The sequence below is a fragment of the Netta rufina genome, assembly GCF_964035555.1.
Source record: "Netta rufina genome assembly, chromosome: 8".
Classification (NCBI taxonomy): Eukaryota; Metazoa; Chordata; class Aves; order Anseriformes; family Anatidae; genus Netta; species Netta rufina.
In genome coordinates this window covers 7,132,680-7,155,004 of record NC_140131.1, presented here as the reverse complement: position 1 = coordinate 7,155,004, position 22,325 = coordinate 7,132,680, and the positions used below count along the sequence as shown (strand labels likewise).

The 22,325-nt window shown below is 39.5% G+C and overlaps 1 protein-coding gene across 3 annotated transcripts in view; it reads left to right on the top strand.

The window, feature by feature from the left end:
- Window positions 1-22,325, top strand: part of ELAVL4 (ELAV like RNA binding protein 4) — a gene marked incomplete at both ends in the record, with an annotated part of 61,340 nt that overhangs the window by 15,346 nt on the left and 23,669 nt on the right. For 2 of the 3 annotated variants that reach the window (XM_084290902.1, XM_084290901.1), the window contains one exon: window positions 6,177-6,417. In XM_084290902.1, coding sequence (XP_084147028.1) covers window positions 6,177-6,417 — 241 coding nt within the window. Of the gene's footprint in view, window positions 1-6,176; window positions 6,418-22,325 lie in introns of those variants that run through there. The other variant, XM_084290903.1, reaches the window with a different exon arrangement.

Here is a 22,325-nt window from a genome sequence, read left to right as displayed (position 1 = left end):
TGTATTTATTAGGTAAATAATAGCAAAGCCTAGTTGTGTGGTACATAAGCTTTAATAAAAAACGTAATTGACAGTGAAATTTGACAGTTATGTTAGAAGAAAATCTGTGCTGGAGCTGCACACAGCATCATCTGCCTCTCTGAAGGTCAGTTTTGATGGAAGCGCACACAACATGCCTGCAAGGTTCAGGTGTACCACTTGCTTGCTCCTGCTGGAATTGAGGCTTTCAACGAATGAATAGTTAAAAATCACTGTTTTTAAACACTCCAGTGGGAAGACGATCTGTCCTGAAGATCTTACCATCCAGCAAAAATAGGCCAAAACACACGATGGGCTTAATCCCACTGAAGTGAGAAGTGGCATCATTAAACTGGGGCAAGGGCATACAGCTGCTGGTCCTGGGCCGAGGGGCCTGATCGTGCAGGTCTTTGTTCCACGCGATACGTATGGGTCAGCCTTACGGGGATAGCCATGTCAAAGACAAGTGTGCAAGCAGATGGGAGGCCTGTGGCTGGATTTCTCAGGCAGCTCCTACAATTCTGCCTTTCCCACCTGCAGGAAAGATGTGGGACACAGATTTCTGTGCCATCCTGACTTCCTTCTCTTCAGAAGAAGAGATGCTGAGAGATTTAAAAAAAAAAAAAAAAACACTTTATTTTGTTGGAGAGGTTTTGTTTGTTTTTCCTTTTGTCATCGTTATTCAGGAGATGGCTATGGGACCTCTGCCATGGCACCATTTGTTTTCCCATGTACAAGCAAACAACTTGCAATGCTAATTAAAGAGCTTTTTTAGATAAAGTAAGAGCTTTGCATTATTTATCTAAATTCTTTTTTATGGGAGAATGTTCTGAGTTTGTTCATTAATGAACACTTAGAAATAATATAAAATTAGACCTCATGAATTGTTCATGAGGTGTAATTTACCATGATCATATTTCTTGGCATTTAGGTGCTGTGAACAGTTTATTATTCATAGATAACATTTCTGACTTATGTGGACAGCTCCATTTTAAGGACTCCTGAATCCTTCGTAGACTGAAGAAATTTGTTCATTTTGTTGTGTTTTTTAGGAAGACTGTCTCAAACACATCTCTTTGGTGCCTATACATCTTTTTAAGATTTGTAATTGCTACTGGATTTTCTTCCCCATCTCAAATTCATTTCTCTTCATTGTGGAAAATGGGCAGCAGAGCATATGTAACTCGGATAACAAGAAAGGGTGTTAAATTATTTGCTGAATGCAAGCTTCTCACAGTGCATGTATGTGACAGTTTTTCAGTCCAATGTGCAGATCTTCTTTTAGACTACTGAGAACAAATCTTGTAAATATACAACATGTATATTTACATTTATGGAGCCATTGGCTATTGCTTATGCATGCAATAGGAAGATAAGACTGTCTTAATCAGTCTGTGGGTAGTTTTCTAAATGATTCATTAACTGTGCTTTGTAATGGTAGATGGATGTCACACATTTACTGTAATAGCAACTGAAGATTAATGTCAGTTATTGTGGCTTGTTTAAGCATTGTAATAGTTTTGTTTATACATACAGGTATTTGCATTATTGTTGCAGCTAATAGTTAAGCAGGAATAAATTGAAATTAATTGAATTAATTGGAAAAAATGTATATGAAGATATGGCAGGAGTATTTCTGAAACATTATTTGGAATGTAGGAGTTGCTAAAATGGGTATTTGTTGCTGATATTTTGTAGGAGGGGTTATACGAAGCCTTTTGGTAAGCAGTGTTTTGCAAAACACTGGCGAAGCTTATGCTGTCTTCCTGAGCAGCAAAGCTTTTCTTTGTGAAATCTGTCAAACCAAAATACCTTCTACTTGGCTGATGCATTACCATACTGAGAAAAGTAGTACACCAAGCAGCAATTTTTATAAGCAGCAGTGTGATGAAACATATCCACAATTTGAGGTACGGGTTGCTTTTGTTTAACTGACAAAATCACAGTCTTGAAATTCTGCCTAAGTCACAGATTAAAAGTAGTAATAGTAATAACATTGTGAAGATAGAATATTCAAATATTGGCGCTTAAATTATCAGTGTCCAAAAACAGCAACTAATGTATTTTTGCAACTACTTTATTTTTTCTTCAAAGATACTGTTAACCTGTATATAGAAAATAATGTTGCAGTATCGGAAGTCTGGCAAAAAAAAATGACGGAAAAGAAAACCTGTGATGCTATATCAGTAGCAAATGCATATCAGCATACATATCTTCTGCAATATTTCAAGACCAGTAGTAGCTACCTAATGAGGTTCAGGAAGGGCTACAAAACCATGAAAACGCTGAAAGCAATGCGAAAATCATGAAAACAATTTTATATAGCATGTATAGAGGTGTAATACTAATCTAAAAGGAATAATAGTATATTTTATATTTTAAAAACATTTCTGTGTTAGATTACTGTCCTGTTTCTGTATTTGTTTTATTAGTATCCAAATAAGCTCTTGGTGAGCTAAAGGTAGATTTATAGCCTCCTTTCATACTTTTTTTGTAATTTAATTGCAGCACAGTATTCTTTTTATAAAACAATAAAATAATGTTATTACCAGTAATTAAAGCATAATCAGAGGGAGCTCCTGGAAACTCAGTATCAATTTCAGAAATGTCCATATTGTGATAATAGTATTGAATTAACAATCTAAATCTTAGTGTTATAAATCAGAAAAAAAGTGAGTGGCATGTTAAAAATTTACCCTCTGAATAAATAATGTAGTTACTCTTATGTAATGTGCTGACTGATGTGGGATCAACAACATCTTAATATTACACACTCATCAACCATCAGTGTCCTTGTGAATGCATGTTGAACTCCGAACAGTTTGAGGTGGATGTGTAGGGGAGAAGACAATGCTCAAAGAAAGGGACTGGGACTTAACCTTTTTGTTACCATTAAGTCTTTACTAATAAAAATCAGTATGTACTGCTGAAACATTACTCCTTTGAGACCACAAGAATTCATGCTCTGGTACTTACCTGTTTTTACACAGAAATCACTATGCACAGACTTAAAAATTATTCAGTAAAAAAAATAATAAACCTTTCTAGTAAGTCTTAACAATTTTTCTCTATCAATATTTCTTACATAGAAAATCAATTTTTAGTAACCTACAATTTTGTAATAATTTGAAGGTCAAGTAAGTGATTTTTTTTTCCTTTCTACTATTGAATATCTAATAATTAGGAAAACCTAATTGGAGCTGAGTAACTAGGAAGAAAACCTGGTACATGGTACAACACAGATTTATGCCAGGGTACTCAGAAATACTATACTAGTATATATTTGTTCAAGAACAGGCTTTCTCTGAGCAGCTTACGTCTAATATTCAGTATTTGTTAAATATCTTAGTTAAATTGTATTTATTTGCATGGAGTGGAAGGTGAGCATGTTTAAAACGCAACCAAAAAGAGTTTGCAAAATGCTTAAGTAGGACACCAGCCAGCTTTGAATTTTGTTTGCTTAAACAGACTTCTTTTTAAAAGATCATGGGGTTTTGTTTATTGTGGGAAACTGTATGTAGCTTTTGTTCCCGTTGCTAATAATAGGTGATGTACCTTTCTCATTGAATTGTGCTGAAGTCCTGCTTCTGCTGTAACTGAAACCAGGTACAGTATTTAGTTTGCTTTAGAAGGGCAGGACCAGTCCCCAGAATTGCAGTTTGCTGTGTTGCTTTTATAATAGAAATGATCTGATCAGCTGACTTAAATACACAGCTGCAGTTAACCGTATCACCTGTCTTCCTGTCACCTTCTGACTGTACCTTGTTAATTGCGAGGCTTTCACTGGCAAAGAGAATGGCGTTTGAACACAGACATTAGAGGAAAATATGCACTGTCCTGCTGGAGCACCTGGTGTGGAAGCTACTATATGAAATGCAGAAGGGGTGAAAATTTGATACAGCGTATGAAATAATCACCTTCAGCCAAAAGGCAATGACAGCGTGGTGGTGGTGGTCAGCGGTGCAGGACAAGCCGTAGCGCTGGAGCAGGCCTGATCCCGTGTGGTGGCAGCCTCCATCTTCTGCTTGGCTCAAGGGAGGGATGCCAGGCTTCATACGCACAAGGGTGGTGCTCAGGGAAAACCTGAACTGGATTTCTTTTGTTTTAATTAAACTGATACGGTATATATGAGCATGCTAAGCAGTGCCTCACAGGATAAGTGTTACCCTTACAGTGAGGAGAGCATACCCGGGCAGCAGGTTATTAGCGAGCTTAGGATTGGAGTTAGTGTCCGCTGTAAGGCTGGGGGTGCGGAGATCAAAAGATTATCTTCCAGATGGACTCCTGAGCTAAACAGATTTAGTAGCATCCAAAGGACTTAGTATGTGTGAGTAAATACATGTATGAAATCGGATTGTAAGAGGGAATGTGGCTAATAGCGGGTGAGACAGAAGGCCCTGAACGCCGAGTGCGTGGGGTTGGTGCTGCCTCACGGAAGGTGTAGGTGATGGTGCTTGGCTGGCCAGATTGGCAGTGGGCTTGCTGACTGCTTCCAGGAGGTTACTGTTCCTGGGGAATTTGTGTTCAAAAGGATTCGGCTTTGTGGCTGAAGGCCTTTCTGTTGCTACACAATGTGGCAAGGTTTATTTTTTATTTGGAAATTGCTATGCCAAGTAGGTAATTCTGGGTCAAATAATCAAAAATAATAGTAATTCAAAACTTGTTTCAATTGATTAAAAAGGGGGGTTATTCTATAAATGAAGCTTTAAAGCAACACCAAAGCATTTCAATTTTAAAGAGAAAACACCATTGACCAGCATATAAGCTATTTAGAAACTTAACCTGTGATGCAGTTAATTTTAGAACAGGCTCCTCTGTTTCAGTGTCATCCCCCCCAAACTACAAGCCTAATTTGTTGCAATATGTACCTCCCTGGCTTTAAAAAAGAAAGCTAATTAAGTCATGAGTGATTATAATAATTACAGGATGAGACGAGCGCAAGGCTCAGTGTCGGTCGCTCTCTGCTGTGCCCATCCCTGCAGTGCACCTTCCTGTGGCTCCAGCCTGTACCATCATCTGTCAGTCCGTTGTTGTCTGTCTGTCCTGTCCTAGGGATGGGCTTTGACAGATGCTAGTGCAGCTGCACTAGTGCCAATCTTACAGCAGACAGCAAAAGCTGCCATTTGCATTGCTTTGGTTCATCCGTATCTGTTATTAGGTGCCCTCCCGTGGGCAGCCCCAGACAGCCTGGGCGCTGTAAGACAGGTACTTGGGCAGTGCCCAGGCTCTTGGTGTTCTTCATCGACATCTCTGCAGTGTTGTGTTGTAGACTTTGGTTCTCTGGTCCGTACCCTGCAGACATCTGCATCCATGCGGCAGGGAGCACTGGTGACAATAGGGCCACTGTCACACGTCTGCTTTGCTGGGATGGGTTCTTGCATGATGTTTTGGAAAAATCGGAGTACAAATCTGAGTATCTTTGGTGAAAATCAGAGTTCCGTGTTTCAAGATAGAACCACTTGTTAAAATTCTAGTCTGTGCCTGATAAGCTTTCTGATTAAACCTTTCTGGTTCCAGTAAATATCTAAAGACCTTTGTATCTTGGAAGATTGCAAATTCAGGGCTTTATTATTTAAAGAGGTGTCAGTTCGTTAGCGAAAAAAATAACTGGAGAATATAGGTCATCATTGGAACCAGGAAGTGTTATGTCTTGGGACACAAAGTTTATTAACCCAAGGCAGTCCAAATGACGACACTTTGCAGATTGACTGTGCCTGGTTAATGTTGTTGTCATTGCACTCTGTGATACCGTTATTAAATAGGTAAAATATTTTACCTTTTCATATAGAGCCATACACTTAGTTAATCTGATTTAATGGAACTATAATTTTAATTATGATTATTACCTTAAATTATAATTAAATTTATGTGGTTTAAATATACATTTGTGAAAATGGCTGTGTGATGAAAGCAGAAATCAGCTTCGCATTAACAAAAAAGAAGGGTTTTTTAAACTGCATCTTAGTATATGCTCACAGCCAAAGACTAGCATGACCTACTTTGCAACAATAACAGAGGAATCAAGCAGGGTTTTTTGTTGAAGTATCTAAATTGGCCATGAATGCTACCTACTCATTCGTTTGTAAGTATCTTTAAAAATAGCAATTGTATCTATGAAACTTAAGGCTTTTTTCTCTTTTCCTCTTATTTTGATTTAGATAATTAGCACCATGGAGCCTCAGGTGTCGAATGGCCCTACTTCCAATACAACCAATGGACCCTCCAGCAACAGTAGAAACTGCCCTTCCCCCATGCAGACGGGGGCTGCCACAGATGACAGCAAAACCAACCTCATAGTCAACTATTTACCCCAGAACATGACCCAGGAGGAGTTCAGGAGCCTCTTTGGGAGCATCGGTGAAATAGAATCCTGCAAGCTCGTGAGAGACAAAATCACAGGTAAGCTCTCGAGCATTGTTCACCTTCACATACATCAGGGTCAGTTTACATTTAGGGTCAGTGAAATCCCAGTGCTTATGTTACAAGTGCTTAGCATGGGACTTACTGCAAATATCACAGTAAATTTCTTCATGCGGTAGGCCTGCAGTTTTCAGTGATGCACATCAGATCTAGAACAACTCTAAGAGAAGCCTTGTGTTTCTAGCCTGTGCACAGAAATGAGAGGAGGAACAAACATTACCAGTGTGCATGTACATGCTTCCTATGCAACTTCTTGCAGCAGAGCTCAGACAGTGATACTGCATTCCTGATCATTCACAGAATGGCAGAGCATAGTCCAAATGGCAAACTGACAGTTCGTAACTTTGATTATTTCTTTTGAACCTTATCGTCCTTCATGAAACTTCTGCCTGTTAGCAACACTTCAAAGTCACGATGGCTGTGTCCCTCACAGCCCACTTATCATTTCTTTCTGGAGCAGTAGTGGTCTGTAGTTGGGGGCCACTGCTCTCAATTTCTTTTGGATGCTTGTGGATGTTGGTTAATGTTAGCCTTGTTCCCTGAAGACACCTTAATTTGTGAAGACCCCTTCCTGCATGACATGGCACCCGTTTGTAGGTGTCGTCAAAATGAGAGAAGTTTCCTATTACAGATCTTATCTCAATCTCAAAGAGGGGAGAGGTGTCTGCACCATCACTAAAGGTGTGGACAGGTGCCAGTGTGCCTAATGTGCTCTGTATCTTTGCTGCCACAACCAGGAAATCACTGATGCACGAGACAACAGCAGGATGAGCAATGACTTTTTATAGCTTGCTTTATAGGTTAGTTTTATAGGCTGTGTGTCTACTCGCACTGTAGGTGGGGAACAGCTGAAATTTCACTGCTGTTCAGTGCATCACCAGTGTTATGTTTAGCATAAAGAAAAGCAGCAGCCTCGGGAAGTGAAGGGTTCCAGAACAGGAGCCATCTCTTCTCAAGGATGCACTCCAGGCAGCTTGGGTGTGCATTCTGTGGGAAAGGGGCACTGTGCAAAGATAAGGAATTTGAAAGACAAGTCTTCATACCTACCTCTGTAATAGCCTGGCAGCTGTTTTATTGGCAGCATTAGGAAGATCTGCTTAGTGCTTTTAAACATGCAATGTTTCTTTTTTATTTACTTCCTGACATACAGCAATGTTCTTGTTTAACGCAAGGCACATAATAAATGGCAGTAGCCCCAGGGCAGCTCAAGTCCTCAGAAGTGTAGTCCAGCAGAGCTTTCTTCTTGCACGTTGACCATGATGTATCTATTTCAATATATTTTCTGATTGGGACGCAGCTTCGGGGGTATGGAAAAAAACAGATTGAAAAATGGACTTTTTATTTATTCTTCACTTTTTTTTTTTTACTTAAAAGAAAAATCGGTCATAGTCATCCCTCTCCAAAAATTTCCATGTGAAGAGCTGAATCTTACAAGCCTAGCTGACTCAATATCTCAATATGACATACTGTCCTTGATACCTGCTACCAGACTAGGTCCATATATTTTTTTTCTTTTCAGTTTGAATATGCTCTTAGAAATTGAACCGTAGGTTACTTCAGTTATTTCAGATGGAACTGAACAACTAACCCTTGTCTGCAAAAGTCTAGTGTGCCTAGCTTGAGTTTTGATCCTACGAGGTCCTATGTTTCAGTAGCTTTTTCTTCCCATATGCCTTAAATTCATGGGGATTTACTTGAAATAAAACATCGAGATTTTATATATTGTGTTCTCATGTAGAATTGGCAGCCTTTGTAAGTGGAACCATTACTTCATCTGCTAGGAACAGCGTTCTTCTTGTTCCATTTTATCTCTGGGCTTTTGTCTCTGTATTTGAAGATGTGAGAAATTGCCTATATGATCTTACAGACATATTCTTGGGTAGTTTTTGCCTATATTTCTTATTTCCATACCAAGTACATAAATGGTTATGATCAGTAAAATATTTCATAACTATTCTTCTAAAATAAAAAATGCTTTGAGGTCACCACCCCTAAATGATTTCGGAGCCTGCATGTTTTAAGAAATGATGCAAGCAGATAAGAACCAAACCAAGGAAAAAAAACAATTGTCCTCCAAAGTCTCTGTGCCATTTATTTTTGCAAACAACTTAATCTGTTAAAGCTTCAGGCCTATTATCAAGGTATTGTGCAACATTACTACATTTCAGGGTATGTGTTCCTCACTCTAAATTGGAGTTACTAAATTGAATGGAGTTGTCAGCCAGAAGCAGTTAATAATCTTTTGATGGTCTTAGAACATGAGGAGTAATAAAATGGAAATATACTGAGGTCATACCCAACTCATCTTCCAGGGTCATAATGTAAGTGAGGCTTATTGGATTTCATGTTTGTTTTGCATTTTGGGGGTTGGGGCTGGCAAAGCATGTTAGCAGGCTGTTACAGGAATGACCACCTTTTCAGGGTTCTTTGCTTCTTTTCCTTATTAAAAATCACTGTAGATTTATTTAACAGTAAAGTTGTGTTGCAGAAAAAATAGCGTTCTTAAGCTATTTGAGCTGAGATGGTGGAGGTCTGAAACAATTAGTTTTGTTTTGTCTGCTTTTGAATTTTTCATTGTTTGTTCAGAAATTCTTTTAATAAATCACAGCTAAGTGTATGCTGTTTTGTGCTGCTAAGCAAATGTTTCAGCATCTGTTTAGAGGCATAGAAAAGGTCACAGACCAAATCATCATGTTAAATAGCTAGCCTGGCAAAACCATATTAGACAAACCTTGAATGTATTTCAGAGGCTGGACTGAATCCTTTACATGAACCAGTTAAATTCTATATTCCCTGCCCTGCTATGCAAGTGTGCAGATCTTGTGAAATGTTTAGGCTCTCAAAAATACTTTCTCAAGGATTTCAAAGCTAAGCAGAGTCTGTTAAATATATAGGATCCCTCTGAGAGAATTTGATCTGAACTGTTTTATTTTTCAAATGGATTAAACATTATATGTCAGCAGTAATCACCTGCTCCAAGTCTTTTTGCAGGTCTTTTAGAACAGTAGCAGGGTTTTTTTAAGAAAATTGATTCGTGATGTTACCCCTCGCTTTGGAAAGACACATGTTTAAACAAGCATATTCCTTTACTAAAAAAAATATGCTAATTTGGTAGTACACCGTACTGAGTTGAATAGGAATGACAGCTTCTAAGACAGCCTTTAATTTGGTATTCAAAACCAAAATTGTAAACTTCGGTTTTGTTTGGTAGCTTCTCAGAACAGGCAGGATATACAGTAGCATTTTTAAAAGATGCTAATGACTTGAAAGAGGAGATAGAAGTCAGGCATACATTTTAATTATGGGGGAGGGGCTGCAATAGAAAAATGTTTTTTTTCGCTGCAGAGATTTTAAGGTAATGAGACAAGGAAAAACAGACTGAAGATAGTTGCCTTCATTTGGCAGGGGTGTTTAATAAAAGCAGAACTTGTGGTTGTAAAGTGTGCTTATTAAATTCTTCATTTACACTACCTAATTAATTCTAGCATTTTAAATTAACAGTGAAACTGGTCCCTGCTGTACCATTTCATAGCTACAGCATATTTCGTCCAACAACCCAGTTGTTCAGGTTTAATCAGCTGCTCTCAAAAAAAAATGAGGAGAAGGAATTTGAGTTTTAGAAAAAACTAAATGACACAAACATTTTAGAACAGTTTTAGATGAAAGGAGATGACTTTACGGAGGAGGACTATGTCTTCAGATGGATGCGAGGCTCAGTTCTTACAAGTGACGTTAAACTGTATAGCACTGCAGATGCACTCCATTTCTTCTTTTGCCCAAAGAAAGCTAGTAATAAATCTCACTGACTTAAGCTGAGGAAGGGAACAGCTTGAATTCATTAGAAAATTTTCAGAGGAGAAATGCTGAGCTTCTTTTGTCAAAAGATTGAACAAAAGATATAGTCAGCATAGTGGCCATCAGAAGCATTGTGATTGCTGCTGGCCAAGCGCATTGTCCTTGTTGACTAAATTTGCAGGTGGGGAAAAGAGGACGCCTGTTATAAACTTAATTGGTTTGGTAACCTGATCTGAGCTATTTAGAATTACACTTCTGTTTCTCTATAGCTTACACAAATTTGTAGCCCCTGATCTTCAAATAAGCACTATCTAAAATTTTTGGATCTCAAATATTTCATACCTTATAAAAATCTTTCATACCTTAAAATGATCCGGGCACGCTGTAAAGCAGAATATTTATTGATACAGGATTTCTGTGCATCACTTAACATATGACAGTTTGCATATTCCTGCTGTGTGGTGCAATTTGATGTTCTTTGCATGCATAATCAGGAACTTCATTGCTCTTCTCCCCAAAAAGCAACTGTTTTAAATTGTTCCTTTTGAATTCCTTTATGATTATACACAAAGATTTACATCTTTCATTTTCATTTCAAGTAATTATGACAGGACTGATATAGACTTGAATTAAGATTGTAGTTCAGAAATAATGGTGGCATCGTAAATGTAATATAAATATTGATGATCCCAGTGAAAAGGCAGAAAAGACAAACAATCTACTTAAAGCAGTAGCATCTGTGTGTTAGCGTGTTATGGAAGAGAAAAAGTACTGACTGCCTGTAGTCCTGTCTAGAAGTAATGGATTGTCTGTCCGTTCCTTACTCTCCGGGTGTTGAACCACATCATCCCAGAACCAGAAGCTAGCAAAATGTCGGAATGAGAAACAGTGCAGCATTATGAGAGTGCAGGAGGAGTCTTCCATGTGAGCAGTGTTCATTGTGTGCTTCTCCAGGCACCAGGCAATTCCTAGCCTGCAGTGGTGGATGCTCTGCCTCTGCTCCCAGCAAGCTGAAAATGTACCCGTTTTGCTCCAGAATTATATCTGTGAAGGGTGAAGCTGGCATCTTCTGTCCCTGTGTATTAAAAATTATTTCTTCCTAGCTCTGTGCATAAGAAGTGGCTTACCAATATGCACTAAGAGGTACTGCTGTAAAAAATCATGGCACAGATATTTATTTAACCAAGCGTAGGCGGTGAATGGTGCTGAACTGGTGGTTCTGTCTGGACTGTTCTGTTCAGAGGTTGCTTATCTGGTCCCTTCTGAAATCTGGGGCCTGTTTAAGCAGTCTTAATTTCAGCATCCAGAATCAGTGGCTGTTTCTGAGAGCCTTGCCTGGAGGAGGTCTGTATCCTCAGGAGAAGCCATTAATTGGCACTGCAAACTGTGGCAGTGACCCTAGGAGGCAGGAGGGAAGAAAGCCAGGTATAATCATGTTGCCTAACAGTAAGGCTCTCCAGGAGGGAAGCTTTTGAGTCTGACAAAGTGTGCAGTAGCAAGAAAATGCTACTTAATCTTACCTTAGTAAACCAACCTCTTCTAGTATTGGCCTGCTGCTTGCAGCAGGCAACAGCTAAGCTTTATTTCAATGTGAGATTTTGCTGTCTGATAGTGTAGATAGGAGAGAGGTCACAGTGCCCGTCTTGGGATCAAGAGGGGACTCTGAAAGCTCCAAAACCAAAATCATAATGAAAAGTTGCAAAGCAAAATCAAGATTAATGGTTAAATTTAAATCCATGAAAGAGGTCTTGAGGTGAAAAAAATCCATGAAAGAGGCCTTGAGGTAATACAGTTCATGACAATAGGTAACAGATGGTGAAGTCTATATTTGAAAGCCCCAAGTTGAAAATTGCTGAGTTATTAGTAAAATTGTGTTTCTTTATCATTGGAGGAATATCTATTTTTTCATTCAAAAGAAATAGTTATTTATGTTCAGAAACTGCAGACAGAACATTTATTCACTGAAAATTTCACGTACAAAGACTGTCAGTGTTTTCTATAAGTTTCTAAGAATTCAGTAAAAGAGTATACCAAAAAATCCTTCCTGTTGGGAAGGAAAACTAAGTGTACGACCCATCCGCAGATAAGTATAGCTCACTGTGAAACCCAGCTTTAAGTTACCCAATCCGAAGTGGTTAACTCTAATCTGGGTACAAACTACTTCTATGTTTGTCCTATTCACTGGTGGTGCTCTGAAAGTTCCTTCCATTTTCAGGTATTACTGGTTCCAGCGGTTTTGCCCACTCAAAATTAAACATTAAACAGATAGGATTGTAGAATGTAGGGATTATGTTAGATAAGATTTATAAAATGTTTAGAAAGTATGTAAACTCATGCCTCATGGCATAAGCCTGCCTAATAAGAGGGTTTATGAGAGAAATAACTTGTAGAGGTAGTTTATTCCCTTCTTGACTTGGAAGGGGTTTTTTTGTACTTCTCTGAGGCAGTGATAACTAGTCACTGATCTCTGTTCACTTATTTGGTACAGATCTTGTTAGACTAGTCTCAGCATCAAAAGCAATTGCTTTGCTCCAGTGGTAGATGAGAATTAACAGAATCCTTCAGAATAGAAAAGCACTTAGGTACTGTGGTATTCACCATTTACGAAGTGAATACAATTCTGGTGTTTAATTCCTTTTGCATTTAAAGGCAGTATTTAGTAGCACATGCACAGAAAGTATGGCTGGATATGAAATGCCTGCAAGTATTTAATTTTCCTGTATTTCACTTCCTTGAAAGCTCAGACTTATTTCCTGAAATACAGGTAGAAGAATAGATAGTGCTGGCTCTGCATATCTATATAGATGGGGTGGGTGTGTATACACACTAGAGTGCTTTTAGCTGGAAAATAATGCTAAATTCAGTGACCTACCTTTGGTTGTTCAGGAACTGACTTGCAGATTGGTCTCACTGTACTTAAGTAAATAAAGGAGACTTGTATGAGTGGTATTTTGAGTTGAGTCCATGGTCAAAATGCAGTGAGGAAGGAGTGGTCAGATACAGTAGTGTAACTGCAGCTGAAAGTCAAGTGCCCAGAAAACAAGAAGTCTTGCAATAACATGTTCTGGAGCTGAAAAAGGAAGAGTCTTTCCTTGATTCAGATGGAATACAGAGCATGCTTTAATTTGATTATAATCCTTTTGTTTGGTAATTCCAATTGTGTGTGAAAGATTAAAAAATAGATGGTAAAAACAGATGTGTCAGTCTTTTTTAAACCTAAAATCTAGAATTATTTTTTAAGTCTAAATATGTGGTTCTGAATGTCATTAAAGATTTTGAATAAGTTGATCTTAATTTGCTGGCCTAGTTATTTTATTTTTATAGCTTCTTATTTCCTAAACTACATTCACTTCTTGAGCAAAGAACCTAATTTCAATGTCACGTATCCTTTTGTAAGGGCTGCAGATTGAAGACGATCGCCAAATATTGATCATCTAAATCAGTGTTTGCATTAAGTACCTGAACTAAATTCATTAGCACTGTGGGGTAAGGAACATAGGAATAGTAATGAGTGCCTTAGTGGATTTCTAAAATGTTTGGTATGATTTGATGTCTCTTCTAAACGCAGAGAAAAAAGATTGAATTTGCATCCGTCACTTTCTTTATTGCCTCTCTGCAGATGTCTGGTGCATTTTCTGCACAGGCAAACAAAAGAATTTTGATTTCTTGATTATTTGGAGAAAAAAAGCAATTGGAGTTTTGGGGCAAATAGGCAGAAAGCAAGAAGGCACGACCCTTGGTGCTAAGAAAAATCTTTCTAATTAACTTTGTAGCAGTTTCAATTCTGAGACCTGTTCTGGAGTGCATTAAAAGCATTTAATGCATATTTAGTGTATCCTTCACAGTTTAACTTCACAGTTTTGAGTAAGTAACATTACCTTCCCATCATGTTTAATGAGGAAGGATTAGAGGTATGGCTTTCTCAACAGCACAAGCACACCTACAGGTCTGAATCTGACCTCCAGATAGATGGCTATTTATGAGGCTTTTCAGTGCATCTGCTGACAGTCTGAGATGTTTTCAGCCCTTTCTGTCTGTGTGAAGATCATCTACCATGAAAGAGCCAGCTGAAATAGATCTGTTGGTGGAGCCCTCTGTTTGATGACAGTCCATCCTTGCCTCCAGCATTTTGCCCCTTTTCTAACCCATTGTGCCCCTCTATCTGGAAACACAGAGCCCAGAGTCCCTTGTCCCTAACACTTCCTTTTCTTTCGTTTTAGCCCAAGGAGGACAAAGACAAAGGGGAGGAAAGGAAAGTTCCAGGAAAGCACTGGGAGATTGGCAGCAGTTTCTACTAGCTATGCTGAGGCAGGGCCTTTTGTGGCAGCAGTAGACAGCGTATGAGGAGATACCTCACCTTTCAGGGCACTAAGGTTGGCTTTACCAGCATTTCATCTGTTCACTTCTGCTCAAGACCTGCCCTTCAACAGAGCTGTGCTGCAGCTGTTACCCCTGCCCATCTCCCTAGTTCTCTTGCTAGACAACTTGTTCAAGAACAAAAACTACCTGTACAAAACCACTCTAAATGGCGTTGAAATTGGCTTAGCTCCTGCTCTCAGCTCCTGCTCTCTCTTTTCCAAGACTCTGCTTTTTACTAACACTGGTAGGAGTTTCTTCTTGGCTATAAGATGGTGTTTTATACATTTGTGACCAGGATTATTTGACCTACCTGCAATAGTTTTTTCTCAGACTTGGTGAGCCAGAAAGTACTTGCCGCTTTCTGTTGCAGAGCTGATTCATCATGATTTGATCATCATGATATGACTACTTAGAGTGCAGGTGCTTTTTCCCACAGCCAGAAGAGCCCTGCAAGATCTTCACCTCAGCTTCTGGAAATAGTCACCCTGAGACCTTCCAATCCAGATTGGGATCTTCTGCCTATGGGAGTCTGCATCTTCAGCTTTCTCATCCTCTTCTTTGTATCTTCTGCTAGCCCAGTTTACATGTACAAAGTGAATGAAGCAAACTGCCTCTTCAGATTCCATCCGCTCAGATGCCATCCATCAGATATTTGCTTTTGGAGTCTTCTCTGATTTTGGAATACCCTGTGTCTGACTTGAGTGAGGACCCATTTATGTGATCAAGCTAACCTGTTTACCCCATGCTTCTCAAGTGAGGGGCCCTCTGCAGAAGGTAGCATTCCTTTTGGGATATCTGCTCAATGGAGGCCTTGACATGCTTTACATCCTTTCCTTCTCTTTTGCTCGCAGAAAACTTCAGTGGTTCAAACTCAATGCTTTGAAACTTAGGATATCATCTTAATTTGACTTACGGCTAAGAGGGGTTAATTTCTAATCAAGTTATGTCATTATCTACAATAATACATTGGAAAGGAGGATTTACCGCTGTTCTCTACACCTGTGCATCCTTAATGGTACAAAACCATCTTTTCTCATTCTTAAAGGATAGTTTCTCTTGCTAGCTGAATCGGATGTCCAGCAACTTCTGTGTGCAGCTCAACAGCAGTCTTGTGATTGTAGTCAGTGCCAATAACGCTCAGTAATCCATTGTCTATTTGAAGTTGCTCTGATGCTTGTCAGCTGACAAAAGCCAAGCATGTCTTTGGGTTTCTCGAGACTCCTCATTCACAATCTTCTCTCCTAGAACAGTCCTTGATAAATAAGGGCATTGCAGCCTCTGACTTAAACTACAGATGGTAAAGCTCAAGTCTTGTTCAGGCCTTGGGGTATCTCTGCCTGCTATTTCAGGTTTCGCTGAGATACAAGGCTTCAGATCTCTGTGGTTCCATGGTCTCAGGGTTCTTCTTTTCACCGTGAGACTTTTGAATCTAAGAAGAAAAATGCAGAGAAAGTAGAAGAAAGACTTGGACTTCTGTGATGTGATGCTGTTTCTTTGCCTCTGCTCACCAGTTCTGTTTTGGCTGACTCACTACTTTGGTTTGTTGGATGTGTTCACCTTGAGCAGGATTTGTCACTGACTTTGCAGGTGTTTCTGCTTATGTTCCCCCCTAGGAGTTTCAGTACAAGTTACTGATCTGCAGGTGCTGCTGAAGGCAGGATATTGGAGTAGGCAGACCTCTGCTCTGACCCAGTACTGCAGTTCTTAGGGCTCTCACAGCATCTGTTTAATCAGTGGAATATATCAGCTTGAAGAAAAAAAACTGAACTCTCATTATTTTCATTCACAAGAGCCCAGAATATTTATTCAATTAGATGTTTTTTAAGGGGTGTTGCAAAAGCAGATGGATGAGAAGCTGTATCATGCTCACCTGCAAGCAAACAAATGGCAGCATCCCCAGTATGATTAATTGTTGCTGTTCTGGAGGGGCTGCTGTTTCTGCAGTAAAAGGTGTAGTGTCCCTGCTGTCCTGAACAGATAGTCCATGTTTGCACATGCGTTAAAGCACCTGAAATTAGCTATCAGCAGGCTTCTTGCTATGGCATCCTATAATGCCTTCCTCTTCCTTAGGATGCTGTTGGTTAGATGTACGGGGTGGTTTTACTTTCCCTGTTGGGAGGATGGTAGGTAGGGCAGGGTAAGATAGGACATATAGCAAGGAAGAAGTATACTCCAGCAGTTCCTTTTTTAGATTCCTCTGTTCTCCTATTCTCCTACATGCTGTATCTGTGTCATTTCTATTTACCCATGCATCTCTCTTCCCCATTTCTCTACTTCATTTTTTTCTGCTCTGGAAGTTTCAGTCTTAAACAACCACAGTCCCTAATGTGAACGGCTCTGGAGCCAGACTGATAGAGCATTTGCCCTGGAGCTTTCCACTGCATTGGAATAGCTGATTTGTTATCTGGATGTTATCTGTAGGATTATGGTACGTACTTGCTCCAGGTTAAGTACTTTGCTGAACTGAGAACAAAAGGAAGGAGAAAAATGTGTGTATCCCCCATCGTTACCCACCTACATGTTTAACATTGAAAGCTAATGTCTCCTTACTGAAGTCATGTATTGAAATCTATACCATATTCTGTGGTGGTCAGCCAGCAAGAACAGCTTGTAGTCGTGATATCCACACCTGGTATGTCTAGTGCCACATAAATAGACATATAGAAGAAGCTATTGGCTGATACAGACAGTGTGCCACCTCTAAAAAAGGAAAAGGTTTGCTTTTCAGTCTGGGGAAAATTAAGTGATGAATGTGTTCCTTCTAATATAATTCTAATATTCTTGAGAACAGTATGTTGAAACCTGCATTTTAGACCAAAAAAGGCAATTACTGAGAACTGGCTGCCTTTTCAATGAAATCATCGATAAATTTAACAGGTAGAACTAGTTGGTATATGCACACAACGAAGTCATAATGTTTCCTGCTTTAAGCAGTTTGCTTTTTCATTACTTCTATTACCTGCAAGTATCTATGTAGAATACTATAACCACTTGAAACACCTTGGAAAAAAATCCTTTCATTTTAAAGGTCTTGAAAGGTCTGCTTTAACACTGAAGCAAATTTAAGTAGACTTGCTACAGTCCAAGTACTTACAGATAGCAAAATTTTATAGGTGGTGCATTTTGGAACATGATGAAGTAGCTTTACTTTTCTCAGCATCTTTCCAGATGCTATGTGAAGTAATCTACGTAAATCTAACTATTATGGATTAACCTTTTTAGATGTCAGGTTGCAGCTTTTATTTATGTTTTCGCTGATCAGATTAAAAATGCTGCAGACACAGGTTGTGTTGTTAATATTAAATTTTGTATTCCGGTCTGTAATAAATGACTTTCCTCTGTGCATTGGAAAAACTGGTTAGTAGAGCTTAAAGAGTTTAATTAGTGGGCTGTTTGAGACAGAATAGGTATTCTGAGTCATTGTTCAGAATTACTGTGAGATTTCTTAGCGTTGTGGTGGCTTTTGTTTTTTGTTGTTTGACAGTCTATTTAGGTACAAAACCCTAAACATTGGTGAATTAAATCATTTAATGACAAAATTACCAAGGTGTTTTGAACTTTCAGTCACCCAGGTCTCATGTATTGCTGCTGCATTTTATGTCCTACATAATATTCCTGTTTTGCAAAACGTTATTTTCCCTTTGGTTTTATGTGCCTCTGCCACTTTCTTAAGACTTCAGCATTATGGCTGTTATTTCCACACAAAATGCTCCCAAGCCTGAAGATTCACTGCATGTTTCAGCTGTGCCTTTTCTTTCCTGATTCCTCCGGTTACGTAGTTCATCTATGGGAGAGCATGTTCTTGCCTTCTAACAAAAATCTCTCCTGTAAACTGAGTTCTGTGTCTTAAGGCAGGATGTCCTTAATGCTGTTCCAATTGTCATGAAAGTTGGAAACTTATTCCGTGACTGGTCCGTGTCATGGTTCTCTACTGTCTTTCCTCTCCGCACCATCCCACCACTCGCTGCCATTGCCTTTTACAGCAGCAGGTTTTCACCTAGACTTGGCCTCTGGATGCCAGACATCACCATTTTGTGCACATGCACAATGTGGTAGGATCATGGTACTCTGGAGACAGTGCACCTCTGCTTGAGACCTGACCAGTGAAAAGTCAGTTCTGCTACCAGTTCCTGCCCCCTTGCTCAGTATTAAGTTTCTGAGTTGCCATCCACTCTGTTCTCGAATTCAGAGAACAGCTTCTGGAATGGAATGCAGGAGGGAAGATGCATTTGCTGTTATGAAGCATGTACCTTTGACTGCCTGGTTCTTCCTCCTTTTATCTTAGGTTTTGGACCATAAAATTTGGATTTTCTTGGTGTTACGTGTAAGAGAAATTAACATGCTTCTAGTATTTCCTCTCCAGTCATAATTTTTACATACTTGAAACATCTGTAGGCTTTTGCATTTTTAGTCACTGTTGAACCAAGGGATAGTATTTACTTGTTTTTATGCTGGACACTTCTAATCTTGCATCTTAAGTTGTTCTTCAGCCTTAAGTCATTTTTTATTTAAATATGATTTAAATTTAAATTGAAAATTTAAAAACTGATTTAAAAATGCTGGTAACTGACTCTTGTCTTTAGTTTGTTGCTTTGTCTCTCATCTCCAATACACTTGTGATTGCAGTGGAGTGTAGCTAGATCTATTTCTTTTAGTGTGCCACTGGTCCAGCAGTGTCATAGCCTCTCTCCGTGATGTGACAACAGCCTATTTTGGATGTGGAAGGCTTCCTACCACAAATAACATATATCATCTAATTCAGTGACTCCTTTAATTGCTGTTGCAAATTTCTTTCCACACTGCTGCTTCCCATTTTTTGCGTTGATCTGTTTTTCACTTTTTCCCTAAGTATGTTTTCACTTCTTACTGAATATTGTTATAATTTAGCCTGCACACTTCTGTATTATTCTGTTCAATTCGTCCCTTCTTCAGCATTGAATGTACTGTTTGGGATAGATAAGTCATGGCTGCTGCTTGTCCATTCATGCCTGTCTCCAGAACAGTGGATTTTTATAGTACAGTCCCTGTTCTGTTCGGGGACAAAGCGGGGAGGAGTGCAGCCTTGCTCTTCTCAGAACAGCTGCTAATTCAGAGGCTGTGCGCTCCTTAAAGGAAGGCAGAGGAGAAGATGAAAAAAGGGAAGCAGGAGATGTCAACTCGGGGGAGAAAATCCAAATATTTGTTCAGAAATCGAAGTCCAGTTGTCCTGTGTGTCAGGAGCAGTGGCTTCTGAAAACACACTTAATCAGCTGCTTGCAGTACTATGAATGCACCCATGCTTAAAATCCATTTTTACATTTAAAGAAACTTGATAAAAACAGGAAAACAACAAAAGAGGCTAATATATTCTACAGCATGAAATGTGTGCGTTGTTTACAAGATATCTCGAGCCCAGCACAACGCACAAAAGCACTGACGTCCAATAATAAGGTTACTGTCTTGGAAGGGGGGAATACAGCTTTAGCTTCCTGTTCTGCTAAATGCTAGTCCATCCATGGTCCAAGTTCTCCGTGAAGATCTCCATGTCTTTCAGTTTCTATTCTCTGAAGTAGGAATAAAAGTACTTTGCTGAAAGTGATGTTTGTGTTGGAAAGGTGCGTTGTAGAGATAAAAATGCTTCCATGCTACTGTAATGGGAACCACAGAGGACTCCAGTCAAGTCAGCAGCATCTGTCTCAAACTGACACTTAAGCTTTGCATGCAGATTAGTCCAAGTCCTCAAGTACAGTAATTACACAGCTGACTTCGTTAGAAATCTGTATAGAAGCAGGTAAGAGCAAGGTTGTTTTTCAGATGAGATGCAGAATATCTGAAATGCTACAAATGCTAGGATCCTTTAGAAATACTTTTAAGGCACTATTTGCAAGAGTAGGCATGTTTTATATCGCTGTTGCAGTCAAGTTTAAAACAGTAATTGTGTTTTCGAAAGCGCTCTTGAAATTTCAGTGGGAGCAGGGTTTTTGGAAGGATCTAGTAGTGGTGCCTAGACAGTAGCAGGGCCTGTCAAAACATGCTCCATTTCGTGTTTTCTGGAAGGACATGTAGGGTTCAGAATGAAAATGAACCTCATATACCTCAATAAACACCATTTTGATGTCTAATTTTGAAGAATGCCAACTATTGTCAATTGGTATTTAACTTCCATAAGAGCTGCTGCTTCAGCAGCACCTCTGAAAATCAAGACATGAAATGACTTTGTCTAGCATTAAGGGATTTGTCAGAACTACGAGAGGACAGAACTGCTGTTTTAATCTTCGCTGGCACTGCCTGGTGAAATCAAGTTTTCTAACTTGGCAGGGTGTTAGCTGAGTGACCTTGTTTTCTGTTGTGGGGAGTTTGCAGTTGCTTTTTTTGGGTTGTGCAGGCTCAGTTTCATTTTTGAGGTCACTATATTCAGGGCCCAGTAGTTATCTTCCAAATGGAGCCAAGGTTCAGGTAGGTACAGTAGTAGTTAAAGCAGTTAAACAATTACCGCGTTCATAGGATTGTTTTCACATTTTGGGCACCACTTCTTTCCTTTCCCTTTTATTCTTCGAGTCCTGTTGTCATGGTATCTGGCACTTCCCATTCAGATATTAAAACTGAGTGAGTGGTGTCTGTACGTCTGGTTCATTTTCCCTCATATCTTCTCCCTGAGGGAGAGCTTTACGTGGGATGTAGCACACCATTTGCAAGGGCTTCCTTTGGGGGATTTCAGTCGTGTAGCAGTGTGCTGGTTGGTGAAGGCCTGGTGCAGAGGAAGCCCCTTCCTCTGGGGCTGGGCCTGTGAAGCCCTCAGTGCACAGAGCTCCCAGGAGTGTGTGTGACTCCTCACTGAACCTGTCACACACACACCCCAAAAAAAAACTTGTCTCCAGGACAAACAAGCTTTTATCTGGGTCTCTTTGGCTTTGCCAGGGTTAAGGCAGTGATGGAAACTTTCTCCCTACAGATCTATAGGGAGGGCCCAGCTTTGCTATTTGGGGATGAGGGCTTTGAGGCCTTAGGGGAATCGTTTCCTGAGGGATCTTCTCCTTTCTGAGCAGGGCAGCATGTGCGTGTTCACAGGTGTTCTAGCTAGATCTTAGGCTTCAGCCTATGTAGCAGACGGGTTTTCCATGAAGGTTTGGGTTAAATTTTGCTTATTTATTTATTCCAAAAACTCCAACTCCAAATGTCATTTTTGTCTGTTGCAAGGGTTTTTCCCATGCAAATATAGAACCTGCCTTTCCTCTCTGCCTTTAGAAAAAGCATCTACTGGTACTTGAATTTTGCTCATAACTGTTTTCAACCAAGCAGCCCTATTTATTCTTAGCTATAGGTGCACTGTAGCATCAAGGCACATCTGAGGTTCTAGGCTGGATTGTATTAAATGCAGCTAACCTAATCTAGAAGAGCATCTCTTTGAAAGAATTCTAACTTGTACTTTAAGAGACTGTATATTTTTCCCTTAATTCTTACAAAAGTGATAGCTGTATTGTGATGGGGGGAGATGCTTTCTCTTCATAGACAACATTTCTTGAACAAATCCTAGTCAGTGCAAACAAAGCATCTGTATTAGTTCTAAATAAACTGTAGACTAGATGGGTACTATGACAGTTCTGCACTAAGCACAGAACAAGTTGCTTTCATAACTGAATTACAACAAGCTAATGGTGATGGCCTTACTTTGACCATCTGGTCTGAGCAGGGCTGTGTGCTGAGGTTACTTCCCTCCTGTTTTGCTTCTGTGACTGCAGTGTGCATTTCTGGGG